The sequence below is a fragment of the Plectropomus leopardus genome, chromosome 2 (assembly GCF_008729295.1).
Source record: "Plectropomus leopardus isolate mb chromosome 2, YSFRI_Pleo_2.0, whole genome shotgun sequence".
In the NCBI taxonomy this organism is placed as follows: domain Eukaryota; kingdom Metazoa; phylum Chordata; class Actinopteri; order Perciformes; family Serranidae; genus Plectropomus; species Plectropomus leopardus.
In genome coordinates this window covers 27,015,561-27,031,257 of record NC_056464.1, presented here as the reverse complement: position 1 = coordinate 27,031,257, position 15,697 = coordinate 27,015,561, and the positions used below count along the sequence as shown (strand labels likewise).

The 15,697-nt window shown below is 39.9% G+C and overlaps 1 protein-coding gene across 1 annotated transcript; it reads right to left on the bottom strand.

Moving 5' to 3' along the window:
- Positions 1-1,300: 1,300 nt before the first annotated feature.
- Positions 1,301-14,913, bottom strand: plch2b (phospholipase C, eta 2b). The gene is made up of 21 exons (XM_042506854.1): positions 14,562-14,913; positions 13,247-13,393; positions 11,385-11,628; positions 10,496-10,625; positions 9,208-9,378; positions 7,080-7,173; positions 6,751-6,954; positions 6,526-6,646; positions 6,256-6,427; positions 6,023-6,142; positions 5,854-5,937; positions 5,657-5,748; positions 5,056-5,144; positions 4,767-4,952; positions 4,574-4,681; positions 4,371-4,495; positions 4,188-4,272; positions 3,957-4,103; positions 2,920-2,999; positions 1,504-2,605; positions 1,301-1,363 (listed from the first exon to the last, which is right to left on the bottom strand). The coding sequence occupies exons 1-21, from the start codon at positions 14,911-14,913 to the stop codon at positions 1,347-1,349; spliced, it is 3,870 nt and encodes a 1,289-aa protein (XP_042362788.1). The 3' UTR covers positions 1,301-1,346.
- Between the last annotated feature and the right edge of the window lie 784 nt (positions 14,914-15,697).

Here is a 15,697-nt window from a genome sequence, read left to right as displayed (position 1 = left end):
TTCAGTGAAAAAGCAGACATCATAGTTTAAATATTATAAAAACAATTCTAAGTATGATCATTTTTCACAGTTTAACTAACAATTAGTGCTCATGTACTGTGTCTAGTTTTTTTAAGTTTACTATTAATTTTGTGTGACTCTGCATCATGCTGTTTTGTACACTTGGCAATGGCATCACATGATTTCAATGATTTCTTTTCAAAAACTATTTTATGCAAAAACAAATGATGTTGATTGTAAACAACAGCAGACCTAATGCAGTACAACTGTCTTACTGTGTGATTCTGTATGGGTTCCAGTTTATCTTGAAGGAAAATCAGAGCTGCATTGCCAGCCCAGTCAGAGAAAATGTTGGCGTCATACATTTCTGTAAACTATGGATACAGATTTGTATGTTTTGTACTTATCATATCAACATTTTAAAGTCATGTTGTATATGAGCTGAGTGAATGGTGGATTGCACGACACTCAGGCGAGTCTCCTTCCAGCCTGTAGACCACTGTTTCAGACCAACAAATTATAAAACCTTATGTGTCCTAGCACGCAGTTGATGTGTGTCCAAGGACAATAAAAGTGTGTGTTTCTCTGGTGATTTGCCGCTGCGTTTCTTGTGCCATCACATGTGGTTGTTTTAAGCCAAAACATGATGTTAGAACCATTTTTGTGTTTATGGGTCTGTGAATGAAATCTGTTTTATTTTGTCGTAATTCCCTTATTTCCACGGTAGGTGGTGTATGAACTATGGTGTGTGGCGGAAGTAGGAAGTGGTAATCACTCTGCAGGTGTGCTGCTTACCGGGGAAGTTTTTTGACTGTCGTCGTGTAGTGGCCAAACTTTGAGCCTTTTGTTTGTTTTGCATACAAGTTATTAATGAAATTAAGTGTGTGTAGATCGGCGAAGGCTATGTCGCTGAATGGACCCGGCGTTTGTAAATAAACAGGCTTGAGTACGACTGCACGGATGTTTGTGAATCTGAGTCATTCAGTGGATCCACACGGAAGACGACGTGTCAATTAGGCAAGTACCGGTAAAGCAACCCCTCAGTGGCTTGTAGGTTTTTTTTCTGGTGAAATCAAGTCACTATACATGATCTTTTTTTGAACCACAAGTGGTTTTGTTCGTAAACAAAACCACACATTAAACACAATGCTGTAGAAATGTAAAGAAGCATAATGTCTCAACGTACTGTCTACATAATATGAAAAATGTAACATATCCGTGGTTTACAGAAATGACCAATGCCAGCATTTATTCTGGTTATGGGCTGGCTTCCTCCCACATTTCCTTTTTGTGTTTGCTCTACGTCTTCTGCAGGACCTTGTTGTCTTTGGAGACATCTGTGAAATCTAACCTGTGGTTTCATCTAAAAGAAAACAAACAAAAAAAATCACAAAAAACAAAAACAACAAAATCCACAATTAATTACAGCCACTTAAATTTAATATCTGCAGTACTTTTTATCTAACTTTTGCAATTGTGACTCACACGTCATCTATGACTCACCATTTATAAAAAGTGGTGATTTGCAGCGAATCTCTCTCATCCTCTTATCAAAAAGAGCCTTCATCTCTCTCTGCAGGGTGCCCTCACGCTGCTCTTCCCCGGGTGGCACACAGGAGGGTACGAACTCCAGGCTGTCGGTGCTGCCGTTACTGCTGCTGGATGTGCTGTCAGACAGGCAGAGGCCGTTGGGGATGGGCTTCACCTGGCTGCTGTAGCTGCCATAGCTTAGTGCCCGCTGAGTCTGCCAGTGGAGAGCAGACTTGCGGTTCACCATGGGTGTCTGCGCAGAGGTAGTCGGTTTTCGAGGGCAACTGCGTGAGCGGACCTTTGTTCGTATTGGGGTGGACGGTCGGGGTGTTGCTGGAGCCTCTAAGGTCCGTCTCACCCTGGCAGGGGACGGTGGAGGGATGAGTGGAGAGGATATGGCTTCATCCTGTGGCAGATGCTGCGGCACAGGCTGAGGCTGAGGGAGTGAATCAGTCTGACTCTGAGTTTCTGTTGGTTGTTCGGGTTCAGTGGCAATGGCCTTGTGTGGTTCTGGTTCTGTTGGTAATTCCTCTGATTGTTCAGGCTGCTTTGGTTCAGACGTTTCAACTGGCTCCTGCTCAGCACAGTTTGCCTCTGGCGATTCATCAGGTTCACTCTCCAGCTCTTCTTGAATGGGATTTTGGCTGTCAGGAACAGGAATATCGATATAAGAAGCCTGGGGAGAGGAGTCAAAGTCAAAGCTATCCACTTTCACATAGGGAGCAGCTCCCATGTGGTAGGAGTCAGTGGAGGACATCCGGCTGAAGATCCCTCTCCTCCCCTCTGGTGGTTCATGAATTTTAACTCTGTGTGCTCGCCTCACTGGCTCACTCACGGCCCCTTTGTGGATGGCTGCCTTGGCTGCTGGGCCTTGTACCAGAGGAAATATTTCTCCATTCCTGCTGTCCTGAGAAATGGTATCCAGATCCTTGCGGAAGAACAGAGCACGTCCGTCTTCTGAGGACTGGACAGAGAAGTCCAGAGAAGGCTGCCTTTGAGGACCCCCCTTCATGTGCTTTTGGGCTGCTTTTTTGATGTGTTTTCTGGCCGCTTGCACCGCGTTTGCAGGTTTCATCTGTTTCACAAAGGACACCAAAGATTTTAACCTGTTCAGATCCCACATGCATTCCAATGGACATAACTCTCCTAGGATGCGTAGATCTCTGATAATTGTCAATTAACTCTACACAAATGCACAGACGTATTTGAGTGGATGTCTATAAGCCAATCACAGTGTTCCACCTCATCAAAAGTGGACTTCAGTCGAGCCACACCCTCTATTTTAACAAGCATAGTCGATCATGTGAAAAGGAGTGGAGTGAATGCAAGACATGTCAGTCTATTATTCATATAGTTAAAATAAATAATTTGTAATTTAGAGAAGCTTACCTTTCCTGTTATATCATGTATGGCAACATGAACAAAGATGGATGATTCTGCCATCCCCTCCAGGTACACGTGCCGATAACCTACAAAGGTTGCATAAAAAAATCCTGTTAATCTACATTTCTTTCATATAAAAGGAATAGTTTGTTATTTTGGGAAACAATCTCCTTGCCTGGAGTTTGCTAATCAGTCATGTTAGAGTGGAGTGTAGAAACAACAAGTTCTGGTTTTACAAAGGGTTGTGTGGGACTATTTTTTTGACACTACAGCAACTTCTGAGAGTGTAATGGCGAAAGTTCAGGAAGTTATAACAAAGCCATTTTCTAATATGAGCTCAGAACAATGAGCTGATCTGATTCTGTGGACATGATCCCTTTCACACATGTAGCATTCATCAGGACACTGTCAATGTCAGAGCCATTCTCACCGTGTGTACGAGGTAGGAAATAACGTGGATAGCTAGTTCGTAATTTCTCCATAAATAGTCTCTTGCCATTCCTTGAATTAGTCTGAGGATTTTGGCCTTAGTCCTTACTAACAGAAGTTCCTGAATGTCATCATCTCTCCAATTAGACATTTTTGTTGCCGGCTTTCTGTGGATTTCTCTTCAGATTTAGATGTTTGTGTTCTTCTGGTATTTCGAGAGCTGCATGATAGAAATATCATTAATACGCTTACTTGCTTGCTGTGAATTAACCAGATGATTACCTGCTCTATTCACACATGGGCTCTGTTGGACATTACAAAGCATTCTCACATGCAGTTCTTCCAGGTAATGTCGAACTTCAGATTTGCAGTGCATGTGTAAAAGGCGATCAAGATATAACTTGTTTATTAGTGAGTTTTAGAGTTGCTGGTATGCAGATTTTGTTACTTTTGATACAAGCCAGGCAAGCTATTTTCCCTTGTTTCTAGTGTTTATGCTAAGCTAAACTAACTCTCTGCGGCCTTGTTGATCTGACACACTTGAGAGTGGTATCAATCTTCTCATCTAACTCTCTGTAACATGCATATTTCCCAAAATTTCCCAAAAAACCTACCTGGCATCATACTTCTGAAAGCAACAGTTCTCTGTCCAATGAAATCTCGTCCAATAGGATCATGATCCCACACTTGGAAACGCACCAGGGCTATCTGCGGCATTTGAATGTTGAAGACGAGGGTCTCCTCCCACATTGGGTTGAAACCTGAATGAGATTTAAAGGGAAGTTTCACAAATATAAAAACTGGAAAGTCGGCTGGTTGTTATGAGACTATGATATAAGACATACCATTATCGTCCACCACCCTGGTCTGCTGCTTAGAACAATCAACATTTAGACCAATGATCTCAACCTCAACAAAGGGATCGATAATCTGTATGTAGAAAAAAAACAGCAAAAATAGCATTATAGTTATGAAGAAGATCTGTTTAAAGGTTTGCAAATTTCTAAATAATAGATTATGCCTGTCACCTCTCCTCTGTCCCCAAACATGGAGTCTTTGGGTTTAGGAAGCTGCTGTCCGCTGATGATCTTCAGCACTAACTGAGTCTTTCTGTGTCCTGGTAGAGGATCCTCCAACATGGGGTTAAATGCACCTGGGAAAAAAACTAAATTTTGATGCTCCCTGCACAGACAGTTGCTATTAATTATGCATAATCTGCATATCTACGCACCTTTACACAAGTACTTAGGCCTGAGAATATATCCACAGTTTCCATTGCTTGAGAACTTGGCTCGGTTCAGTTCGAGCATGCGGCCCTCTGTCTGATAATTCAATGCAACTAAAGTGAAACATAAACGAAATGGAAAGTTGTTGATAATGTGATTTTGAAGTACGCAGTATTGCAGTCCCTGTAACTGACTTACCCATATGGCATCCTGCATTCCAGTACGGTTGTGGGTTGAAGTTGCTCGAGTCCACTCTGTAGTTGGACGGGTAGACCCTTATAAGTTGGCGCTGGTTGAAACGGACCAACTCTGCAGGCTTCAGCTGTAAGATCTGGTTCATGACAGTCTCGTTGAGGGATGATACCTGCCAACTGTTCGTAAATGCTACCAGACAGGAAAAAATACAGCATAAAACATCCATTCCTAAAATGCACAATGAATTGTAACATCATGCATGTGATGAAAATATGCAAAGATGCCTCTTTACCTTGTGTTTCTATGTCGTGCACACGGACAGATTTTGTGTACTTGACCAGGTCGGAAAGAGCTCGGGACAACCTCATTGTTTTCCTCTTCCTAAAAAGAGAGTTACAGACAAGCAATACGTGTTACTGCTTATACTAAGAGTATTAAAGGTCCAGTTTATAAGATTTAGTGTCATCTATGTCCAAAAATTATATAAAAATATTCATAGTTATGTTTTTGGTAAACTAAATCACCTGGAAATAACAATCATTGCGTTTTTGTTACCTTAGAATGAGACATTTATATTTACATATGGAACTGGTCCTCTCCTTCTGAGTACACCATGTTGGACAAACCAAGTATTGGCTCTAGATAGAGCCATTCATGTTTTTATGCACTGGCCATTGTAGCGCTCATTACTTTATATTTAGGCACCAGTACCATTTTAGCATTTTTACAGTTTTATCATTTAAGTACTGATACTGGAAAAACCCCAAATGATACCCAGCACTACTTGGCACACAGAGGAAGTTTCAGTTCTGCAACCTCACACTGGATGCCACTACATCCTAAACACTGGACCTTTAAAGGGCTAAAACTACTAATTCAATGACTAGTCTTACTTGGGGTGATAAACAATTTGTGTCTTCTCCCTGCTATTGTCTGACTTGCCATCAGATGTCGCCTTATTTTTTGATCGGAATCTCTTTTTCCGCTGAAAAAAAATAAATTATTTGCATTTATTCCCAATGGCAGGAAAGTGAACAGCAAGTAGAGGGGCCATATAAAAACAGGTATAGAAAACAAGCAAAGTGCTGACCTTTCGTTTGAAGCTCCTAATGATCGATCTGCCAAATCGCCTCTTCTTTTTGGTTTGATTGGTAGAGTTAATGATATTACCCTCCTAAAATCATAAACAATAATGCATAATTATCTGTCTGTCTGTCAATCTATCAATCAGTCTACCAATCTCTACAGGTTTCATGTACCTGTGAGTTATCATCATCGTCGTCATCATCATCATCCTCCTCCTCTTCATCACCAGTATCTTCATCAGACACATCGCCCTCCTCTGCTTCAGGATCAAGGTTTGCTGGGAGCTTTTTTCCCTAGAAAACAAAAATTACTGACTAAATATTTCAGGTCCATGTGTGATGGTGGCATCTTTTTGTCTGAGTATCTTTGAGCAGCATTTGGCAGCACATGTCTAAAAATACTTTACCTTGACTAAAACTTTCCCTTTCAGGATCTCGGGGGAGGGCAGCTTCTTGCATTCATTCACGTTGATACTGCATAGGTCCAGTTTTTCCTGCAGCACCTCTTTCAGATACTCAGCCATCTTTTTCTGCTGAGGCACAGTGCAGTGGTTCTCTATGGACAAGATCACTGGATACCTGGTGGGGTTAAATGATGACATCTGAGCTGCAGGTATGATGCATTTTATGGTGATAAAAAAAAACCTCACATCATATTAGGAGCCAGAAGCACTTACGGTGATTTTGTGAAGGCATATTTGTTAATTGTTTCAATAACATCTTTGAAGAGAATTTTGGATGTCAAGGTGTAGCCGTGATGGATAATGGGCTCCCCATCAGGCCCGTCCCAGCAGTCCACTGCAAGAAGAGAATAAACAAAAGAGGTAAGGATGAATAAGTAGCTTTGTCTGTATAAAATCCCAGTAAAGAGAGCTGAAGTTCTGTTTTTTTCAGGCTCTTACCCTCCACACAGCGACAGCCTGCCTGGAGAACATACGCGTACATCTCCACTCGAGACTGAGAGAGCAGCTGGTCCCCTGTCAGGTAGGTGTTGTGTGAGGTGGCAATGAAGTAGTTATTCAGAGGCTGCGTCATGTCTTGGTTCACCTGATTGTGATCGGGGTTGAAGATATCGCCTGCAGGGCTCCTCATGTAGTTGGTAAAACCTGAAGGAAGACCATTTCAGAGCAGGTGTATTATTTGTGTGTTGATGCTGTGTCTGGTCCAAATGACATATGTAATGTTATCGATGTATTGTTAAACAAGTTGTTAAAAGCAAGTTCGCTCATACCATCGATACCCAGCACCATACGCTGCAGGTTCTCAGGACATGGCTCAAACCTGGCCACTATGTCGACTAGATATTCTTTGGCCAAACCACGCATCTGTAAGTAAGACAGTATCAGGAATGTCATTTTTAGTTTAGCTGATGCAACATTTTACACTTATGTTTCAGAAGCTGAATGCTTTTATTGTGAAGTAGGAAATGTTCTTTTATTATTTTTTCATACCGAGGCTAAAAACTTGTTGGTTGGCCACAAATATTGTTTTAAAGCTGGAGTGCAGGGCTTTTATGTCCCACCTTTGACAGTGAGAGTAATCAATGCATGCCTATGACATATCTTTACAGGTGAGCTTTAAACATCTCCCCCACCACCAGGAGCTGTTTTTTCACTTTAATCCTTCCAATAAATAACGAGTTCCTTTTTTTCCCTGTAGCATCCACTCCATAAACCTTTCTTGGAAGCTTCTTAGGATTTTCTGCCAAAGAATCTGCTAGTCTGCTAGTTGTTATCATTTCTGTTCCCTTCCTGTCCCCTTTAATTTTGGCTGTTTGAAGTAAAAACTCAACAATTCAGAAAACCAGACACCACAACTTCAGTTTACTGCAAATTACAGATAACTTTACCTGGTGGCAATAGGCTTAACCACCATTGTGTCAGCTCATGTGGCATGAATGTAATGTTAATTTATATGGGAAAGTCCCACACTATAACTTTAGTTTAAATTTGAGACTATAAATTCATATGTTGCACTTTCTTTTATTGAAACTTATGTTATTTTTCTTTTATTCTTTTAAAAACATTGAGGCAGAGATTAATTAGCAAAAAAAATATCATTTCAAAATGATCAATTATCAATTAAAGTATCCATAAAGTCAGTTAATTTCAAAACAAAAATGCACTGAAAGTTACTATGTTTCAGGAAAAAGACCACTCTTCTTTCTTTTACTAATTCAGTCACCTGCTCAGATTTCTTGGTGTGTCTAACCCTCCTGTTTGTCTCAGTTCTCACGACTCTCAGCCACTAGCACTGCTGCGTCAGAACACAAAGATCCTGGATCTCATTTCATTTCATTTTTTAGAATCCCTATTAGCTGTAGCCAAAGCTGCAGCTATTCTTCCTGGGGTCCACACCAAACACAAGATTCGATACATGACATTAAAAACACATCCTATCACCACCACCACCACAACAAAACACCACACAGGACTAAGCTGTAATTAGTCAAACTGAAAACAAATTTCCTGGAGATATAAAATTAATTCATCCTCACGCAGCTGACCCTTTTTCATGCCTCTCCTTGAACCCCAAACACCATACAAGACCCAACCCACCTTCAGGTCCCATTCATCCCCTGGTAAATGACCCCCTTTTTTATCCCTCTCCTCGACCCCCAAAATCCAACTGAACATGACCCTCACCCCATCTTTCCTGAATCCTTGAGTCATTCCAAATTATACTAATGCTGCACGCTGTTGCTTTGTACCAGCATCATTAGCTCATATGCTCTGGAGCTGCCCAATGATCAAATTATTGGAGCAGTATTTATCAAACCTTATCTAGCATTATACAAAGACATATTGATTTAGGTCAGTTGATGGTGGTTCTAGGAGTTATAGACTTGAATATAGTAAAAAATAAAGAAAGAAATTTTATAAAATTTGGCAGCCTTTTATAGATCACTTTTATATGAACAATTATATGAAATCTTCTGACAAGAGTTGCTGCATCAACCACCTAATTCATATTAAAAATATTATTAGTATTATATATAATGTTTAATGTATTTGTTTATTCTCTTGCAGACTTTATTTTAATCCTTGTCTATTTTCTTCCTTCTTGATTCAAATTATGTTATGCAATATTACTATTATTATACTTTGATGTGTGCATGTCTATACTGTATGTTTATAGAGGTTTGTTTGTTTTCTGAAATAGATATATGGGGGGGTTATTGGTATATTTTAAATATTAAATCTACATAAATGCTGACCATGAATAGTAAATAATAATAATAATGATGATAATAATAATAAAAATCAGGTTAGGTTCATGGAAATCTTTTGTGGAGTAACTTTAAATAAATTCACACAAACTCAAAGAACTGGCATGAATCATTAACATTCTGTTTGTACCTTCTGTTCGTTTTCCAGAAAGCGTGCGAGGTCATGAAGATCCAGGACTTCTTTCTGATTGCTGTAGGAGATCATTATCAGGTAAAGGTCTCTGCGTGTGGAAATCATCTTGTAGAACGAACAGAACTCTTCAAAGCCCAGAGAGCCCTGGTTCTCATCTGTGTCTGCTTCCTACAGATAACGACAAAAAGTATTTTATGAGCGAGAAATAACTCCCTCGGTATGTGTGATTTGAGATAACCATCCCGCCAAGAAAATATGTACCCACATAGACCCCTCTGAGGGATATATCTCCATCGCCATCAAACGTGATGGAGCTCGTTCACCGAGACTATCACCATCAGGAGGGGAGGACAGTGAGCCGCTGAACTAAAGCAATACTGCAGTGCAACTAAAGCCATCTGTTCAGCTGTGGCCATATGGCCTTCCTGTGGCACTCTCCTGCACTGTACTGCCAAAAACAGTGTATATACATATTTGTCTGCTGGCTCCATCTTCATCCTTTTATCTCACTGAGTCTCTGAAATGATGTGAAGACTGCACACAGAATAGGCCTTTAAGGGAAACATCAAGGATTTTTCACCTTAAACCACTTCTTTTACTTTTTTCTTTCTAGCCTGCAGCTTTCTTTCTTCTAACCTGAGAGGTTGTTTGCTGTTTCATCATTGCATTAGGAAGTAATTTAATCATAGTCCTGTCTTGTTGATGCTTCCTGTTTTTTTACGCTGGTTGCATTTTTTTGTCATATACAAACCTATTTAGACCTATTTATGTTTAGTTATGCTAGCGGTTATGCACAGGCCACACTGAATGTGTGAGCTGAGGATGACAGCAACCTCGCTGCACTGCTGCAACTTGCATGTTTGTGGTGTTCACACAGATATTGTTGTAGGTGTGGCCTGCTGCTGCATGTAACTACTTTATTTCCTAAATTTCAGTATCAGCATGCTAACATGCAAACACAAGATGAAGACAGCGGTAAACATTATACCTGCTACACACCAGCATGTTAGCACTTAGCGACTAGCATTGCTGCTGTTGCTACACTTTCACAGAGCTGCTAGTGTGGCTGTTTGTCTTGTTGGGTTTTTTCTCGCTGCTAATAATATAGAGCCATTTATCAAGTCACCACTTACACACAACAGGAATTCTGTTTTGAAGCCATGTGGCCACAGCAACAGTACCAGTTAGAAGTCATTAGTGATACTAGAAACGTAGCTACAGAAGCTCTGACAGTGGGTCGGGCTCATTAAATCTACGTTGTTTGCATAATCAACCTCAGTCTTACTTGAAACATCTGTCTGACTTTCTGCTTGGGTAGATTCACATTGAGTTTGTGGAGCAGCTGGTGAACCTCTCCAATGCTCAAGGTGCCATCTCCATTTTTGTCGGCCTCAGAGAAAGTCTGCTGTAACCACGTGAGGATGCAGTTAAGGAGGAAACTACAAGAATCATGACCAGGTCAGTTCATGTGTGTTGTTCAGTCTTTTACAAACTGATGTGCTAACCTCCTCTTTAAGGGAACAGGAGTGATACAGTAAGCTTCTGTTTGAAAGACTGAGGCCACCTTGAACTTTATTTTATCAAGGTTATAAATGAACATACATATTTATTTCTCAGTAGTCTTTTTACTAAAATACAACCAGAACATACAGAAAATATGTATACAGTATTAAAAAATGCAAATATTTAATAATAAAACAACTTCAACAGGCTAAAGTTCAAGTATTTAGAGTGACCTCCCTTTCCACTTTGCATGTCTTGAACTCTTTTGGGCGAACTACATAAGATTTATAATGGTAATCTTCTGGTGCATTTACACCAAGTTGCATTCAAGACATGTCAAAAAGGCAATATTGATTGTTTTAGCTACCCTTTGTCATGGTTGTATGATTCCATGTTTCACACTAAATATTGATTTCAGTCTGAAGTAAGCCATTTGTTCTGATTTTTTTGATGTTTTAATGCATTTGAATTTCATGCACATGTTCTCTGTATTCTTTGTTTGTGCCTTAGTAAGAGACTGAGAAATACAATTAAATAAATTAGCAAGTCTTCACGAGGAGCTTTTCTTGAACAACAAATCTCTGATGGCCTAAGACTTTTACTGTATACCTGTAATAATTAGTTATCTGGAGATATAGGTTGTGTGTAAGAGGCTGGATAAAAAAGGATATTGATCACGAGTGCGCTGCCTCCGGGCCAAACTGTCTTCATCACTGATGCCAGCCATGAGGTATTTCAGCCCAGTGATCCAAGTGCGGGCCTCATCTGCATTGGTGGTTACCAGGTCCAGGGACTTCACACGGTCCCCGTAGTAAATACTGAAGCAGCAGTTTGGGTCAAAGCGGTTGTCTGCGTATCGCCTGAAGATCTCTGATTTTTTGCCCTCGCAGACTTCATGGATGGAATCAATAGTTACTGAAACATGATCAAGAAATGTTCTGGGGGTTAGTAAACTAGTCAGTGAGGTAGCTAAAATACTTGTCACTATCTGGAGTTTTCTTATTGCAGAAACAAGTCAAGTCTTTGTGTCACTCCTGTGATCTTAGAGCAGATTTTCACAATGCTGTTTAGACTGTTTGTCTTTCAGGATTAGGCTGTGAAACCAGTAGATAAATGAAAAAACAGGAGGCATCAATAAAAGACTGATAAAAATGTCAGAGGATGATGGGGCTGATGAAAAAGTAATTCACTTAATGTAGAAGCTGTATTATCTGCTGCCCTCGCTTTACAATAACTGCAGTGTGTAGAAGAAATTTAAGAAAAAGGTACCAAAAAATGTACAAAAATGTGGCAGATTTGAAAGCTAAACAGTCATTCTGTGAACTCTACTGCAGCATAGTATAAAAAGTATATGTTTCAAGATAATAATCCTGTTTAAGCCGAAGTCCTGCTATGTTATGCGCCATAAAAATAGTAATGTCAGACAATATTTCGCTTATTTTTTGGTGGCAGGAATGAAAATTAGTCATCCTCTTTGTTGAAGGGAAGCACAATATTGGATTTTTTGCAGATATCCGATATGCCAATGAATAACAACTCATTTGGCTGATAACTGATATCGATATTGATATATATATATTTCAGTGATCATCATGTATCCTCTGTAGTGGAATAAATAACATAATATGCATACTCTTATCGTGATAACCCACCAGCAGCAGATGGAAACATGAAATACAATGCTTTTCAGTATATGTAATATTCATTTATTGTACAAAATAATAAAAAAAGCATGTTGGCCAATTGCAGTAGTTGATTTTAAAGCCAATATTGGCTGATGCACGACATGCTCATAATATTACGCATCCCTAATTTGTTGTGTTATGGTTTCAGACTGATGAAGACAATCAGATACACAATAGGATACAGTCTCTACTAGATGCTTTTTCACCTTGACAACTACCTTTAATTCCCAAGTAATGGACAGATTTTTGGCATTCTATTATCTCAAATGGCTTGAAAAACAGCACATATAGTTGCCTTAAAAAAAATCTCCCTGGAAAAGCATGTCCTCAGACCTCCCTAGATTTGGGCTGAGCCCCAAATGTTTACAGCTTCTGGCTTTGCCCCTTCAAAGGTGAGCACCGATAATTTGTCTAGTTTACAAAAACATTATCATGAACAAATAATAAAGGCAGCTTATTGAACTCTTGAGCCTGTTCCTCTAACAAACTTTTATGCACACAACCAGGAGGCTACAATCAAATGTGATATTTCAGTTTGAACAGAAGTATCAGAGTTATTGGTATTTTGACTCATGACTCATAGCAAGTAACACTAACTTACACTGATAGGTTTACGTGCAAGCCTCAGTTACATTAGTAAATTAGTTGTCAATTTAAAAAGAAAAGAAAATTTGATCTATTAATTATTGGTGATGATTGTTTTTACAGTCTTACTCTTGCTGTGTGATCTGCATTAAATATCTTCATCTTTAGTATACATTGAAACCAATGCATCCACATGAACAACTGTAGGTATTTAACACTGCAAATTTGAATATTGAAATTTCAGAGTGGTGATGATGGCTCACTTTTGGCCTTGTCGTGTTTCCTGGAGGGCCGCCACCGGATGCAGGACTTGTGCTCGTCCAGGTAAAAGAATCGAACCAGTCCTTTCTTCTTCCCCTTCATTTTGGTCATGTTAGTGCCGATCTGCATGGTGCACATACACCTCTCCACTACGGGGGGCACAAGCAGACACATTTATAAAGAGTCAAGTGGCTGTGTTAGAAGTCCACAGGGACCATCACATTATGTGTTATTTACTGCTGACATCAGAGGGAGCTTGTGCAAATAAAATATTGAGTGTACTGTATATATCTATATCTATAGCATCATTGTCATTATTATTATTGAAACAAATTTCTGAGACAGTTGAACTGCTTCTGATTAGAATATGTTGCCTTTAAATTTCCATCCTCTGTCATCACTTCACTTGTTTAAAAATGCTCTGTATTCTCATCTTAAAACATACTGCCAATGTCTTAATTAATGCTATCAGTGCCCCCCTCTATTACTGTTTCTCTCTCTACTAGATGATACATCTCAAGAGGTTTATTATTATTTATTCTTATATTACATTTCAATTTATATAATTTGTGATATATGAAATACTGCAGCACATGTGTTATGATTGTGTGAAAAAAGACCTTGTGACAACCCTAAATGAATCCCTGCAGCAGTTGAGACAAGTAGTTCTTGTTTATGAGATTATAGGCTGCGTCACTCAGGGATTAAGTAGCTGTATACTGTATGTCTTACTGATAACACAGAAAAAAAGAAAAAGACAATCCTGAAATTATTTTTGCCTAAAAACAAATCCATCGCTTATCAGTTGTCTCAGTAATTCAAACAATTTCCCCTGACTTTTCCTTGCTGATATTTCTTGTAATTTTTGAGTGAGTGTCTGTACTAAAATAGCACGTCTGATCCCACTGTTTTCTTGCTGCATTCAGGTCATAGTGAAGTGGTGTGCTTGTTTGCAGGTAACCTTTGTTTGTAATCTGAAGCTCAGATGCATGTGACACAACCTGGCAAAAACATTTAGGCTAATCCTTCAGGATTGTCTACTGTCCATATGCCCATTATCTACTCACAGGCTTCCCTGCAACACCACTCTGCTTTGTTGGAACATTTATACATTCAAGAGGCAAATTGCAAGAAAATATTCTGGTTAATGTTACAAATTCACCTGTGCTGGTTTCAAAATATATGAGAGAAAATGATTTTAAACTCCCCTCTTTAGTTTTCAGCAGTTTTTAGACACTTCTGCCAGAAAACCTGTTGACACTCTGCATTCAACTGCTTGAAGGCAACACTATTTAATAAGTCATCAGTGAGGCTTACCTATCTGACCCAGCCTCCATTTCGGCTGTGCGACCACACTGCCACCAATCCAGAAAAACTCCTCAGCAAGTCTGGAGATGGATGCTTTCTGCCAGAGTTTTGGAGAGCTCATTATGGACGGGGTGGACGAGTTTAAAGGACTCGAGGTCTCCCTCGCCAGATAAGGAGAGGCCCGAGCCATCGAGGGGGAGTACTTTCCTGTTGACAGTGATCCTATGGACTGAAATGTGGTCTTCTTGGGAGATGAATAGGAGAGTGGTGGGGTGCCACTCAGCCCTGGAGACAAAGGTGCCATCACTGGGGTGCTGTTCATCCCTGAGCTGTACATTTGAGTCCAAAGCTCCTGTCCCATTCACACCGCATCAACCCACCTCGCTCTGCTGGTGCTCTTCAGCAAAGATTGTTTACAGCACAACTTCTCTCATGCAGCATATCTTCCAAAATTTTCCCACATGGGATCCTGAATGTTCATTCTTCGTCATCCTATGTCGAGTGATCAGGTGTAGCAGCCATAGGTTCTCCTGTGTTTGTTTGTTTATTTGCACTGCTAAAAGGCTCGCTGAGAGAAAGAGTGTGCAACATGTGTCAGTCACTAAGTCTTCCTCAAGCTGTAATCCTGGAGCGCAGCTCCAGCCTTGCTTTCATGGAGGGATTTTCACGCAACCAGTAAGCCTCTGAAGAAAGAGAGTGGGACTGGAGAGGTGCTAGAGCTCATTTAACTACACTCACTGTGGTTCTTATTATTAAATAATATAGAAATTGTGGTGGATTTAAGAGGGTGCTTTTAGAATAGTATCATGATTTAAGGCAATTGGCCTTCTAGTGCATTTGGCCATAAACAAGCTCAATGTATCCACCCGTCAATGGTGTGCAATGATTTCCCCCTGGAGGCAAAAGTGTGACATACAATAGAGGCATACTGTGTGTGTGTGTGTGTGTGTGTGTGTGTGTTGGTGTGTGTGTGTGTGTGTGTGTGTGTCTGTGTGTGTGTGTCTCACAACTAACATCTTTATATATATATATATATATATATATATATATATATTATATAGACACGCTATACTTTGACTTTTTTATAACTTATTTTGACATGCTGCATGTATTTGTATGCATTGGTCCTTTGTGTAACTTTTATG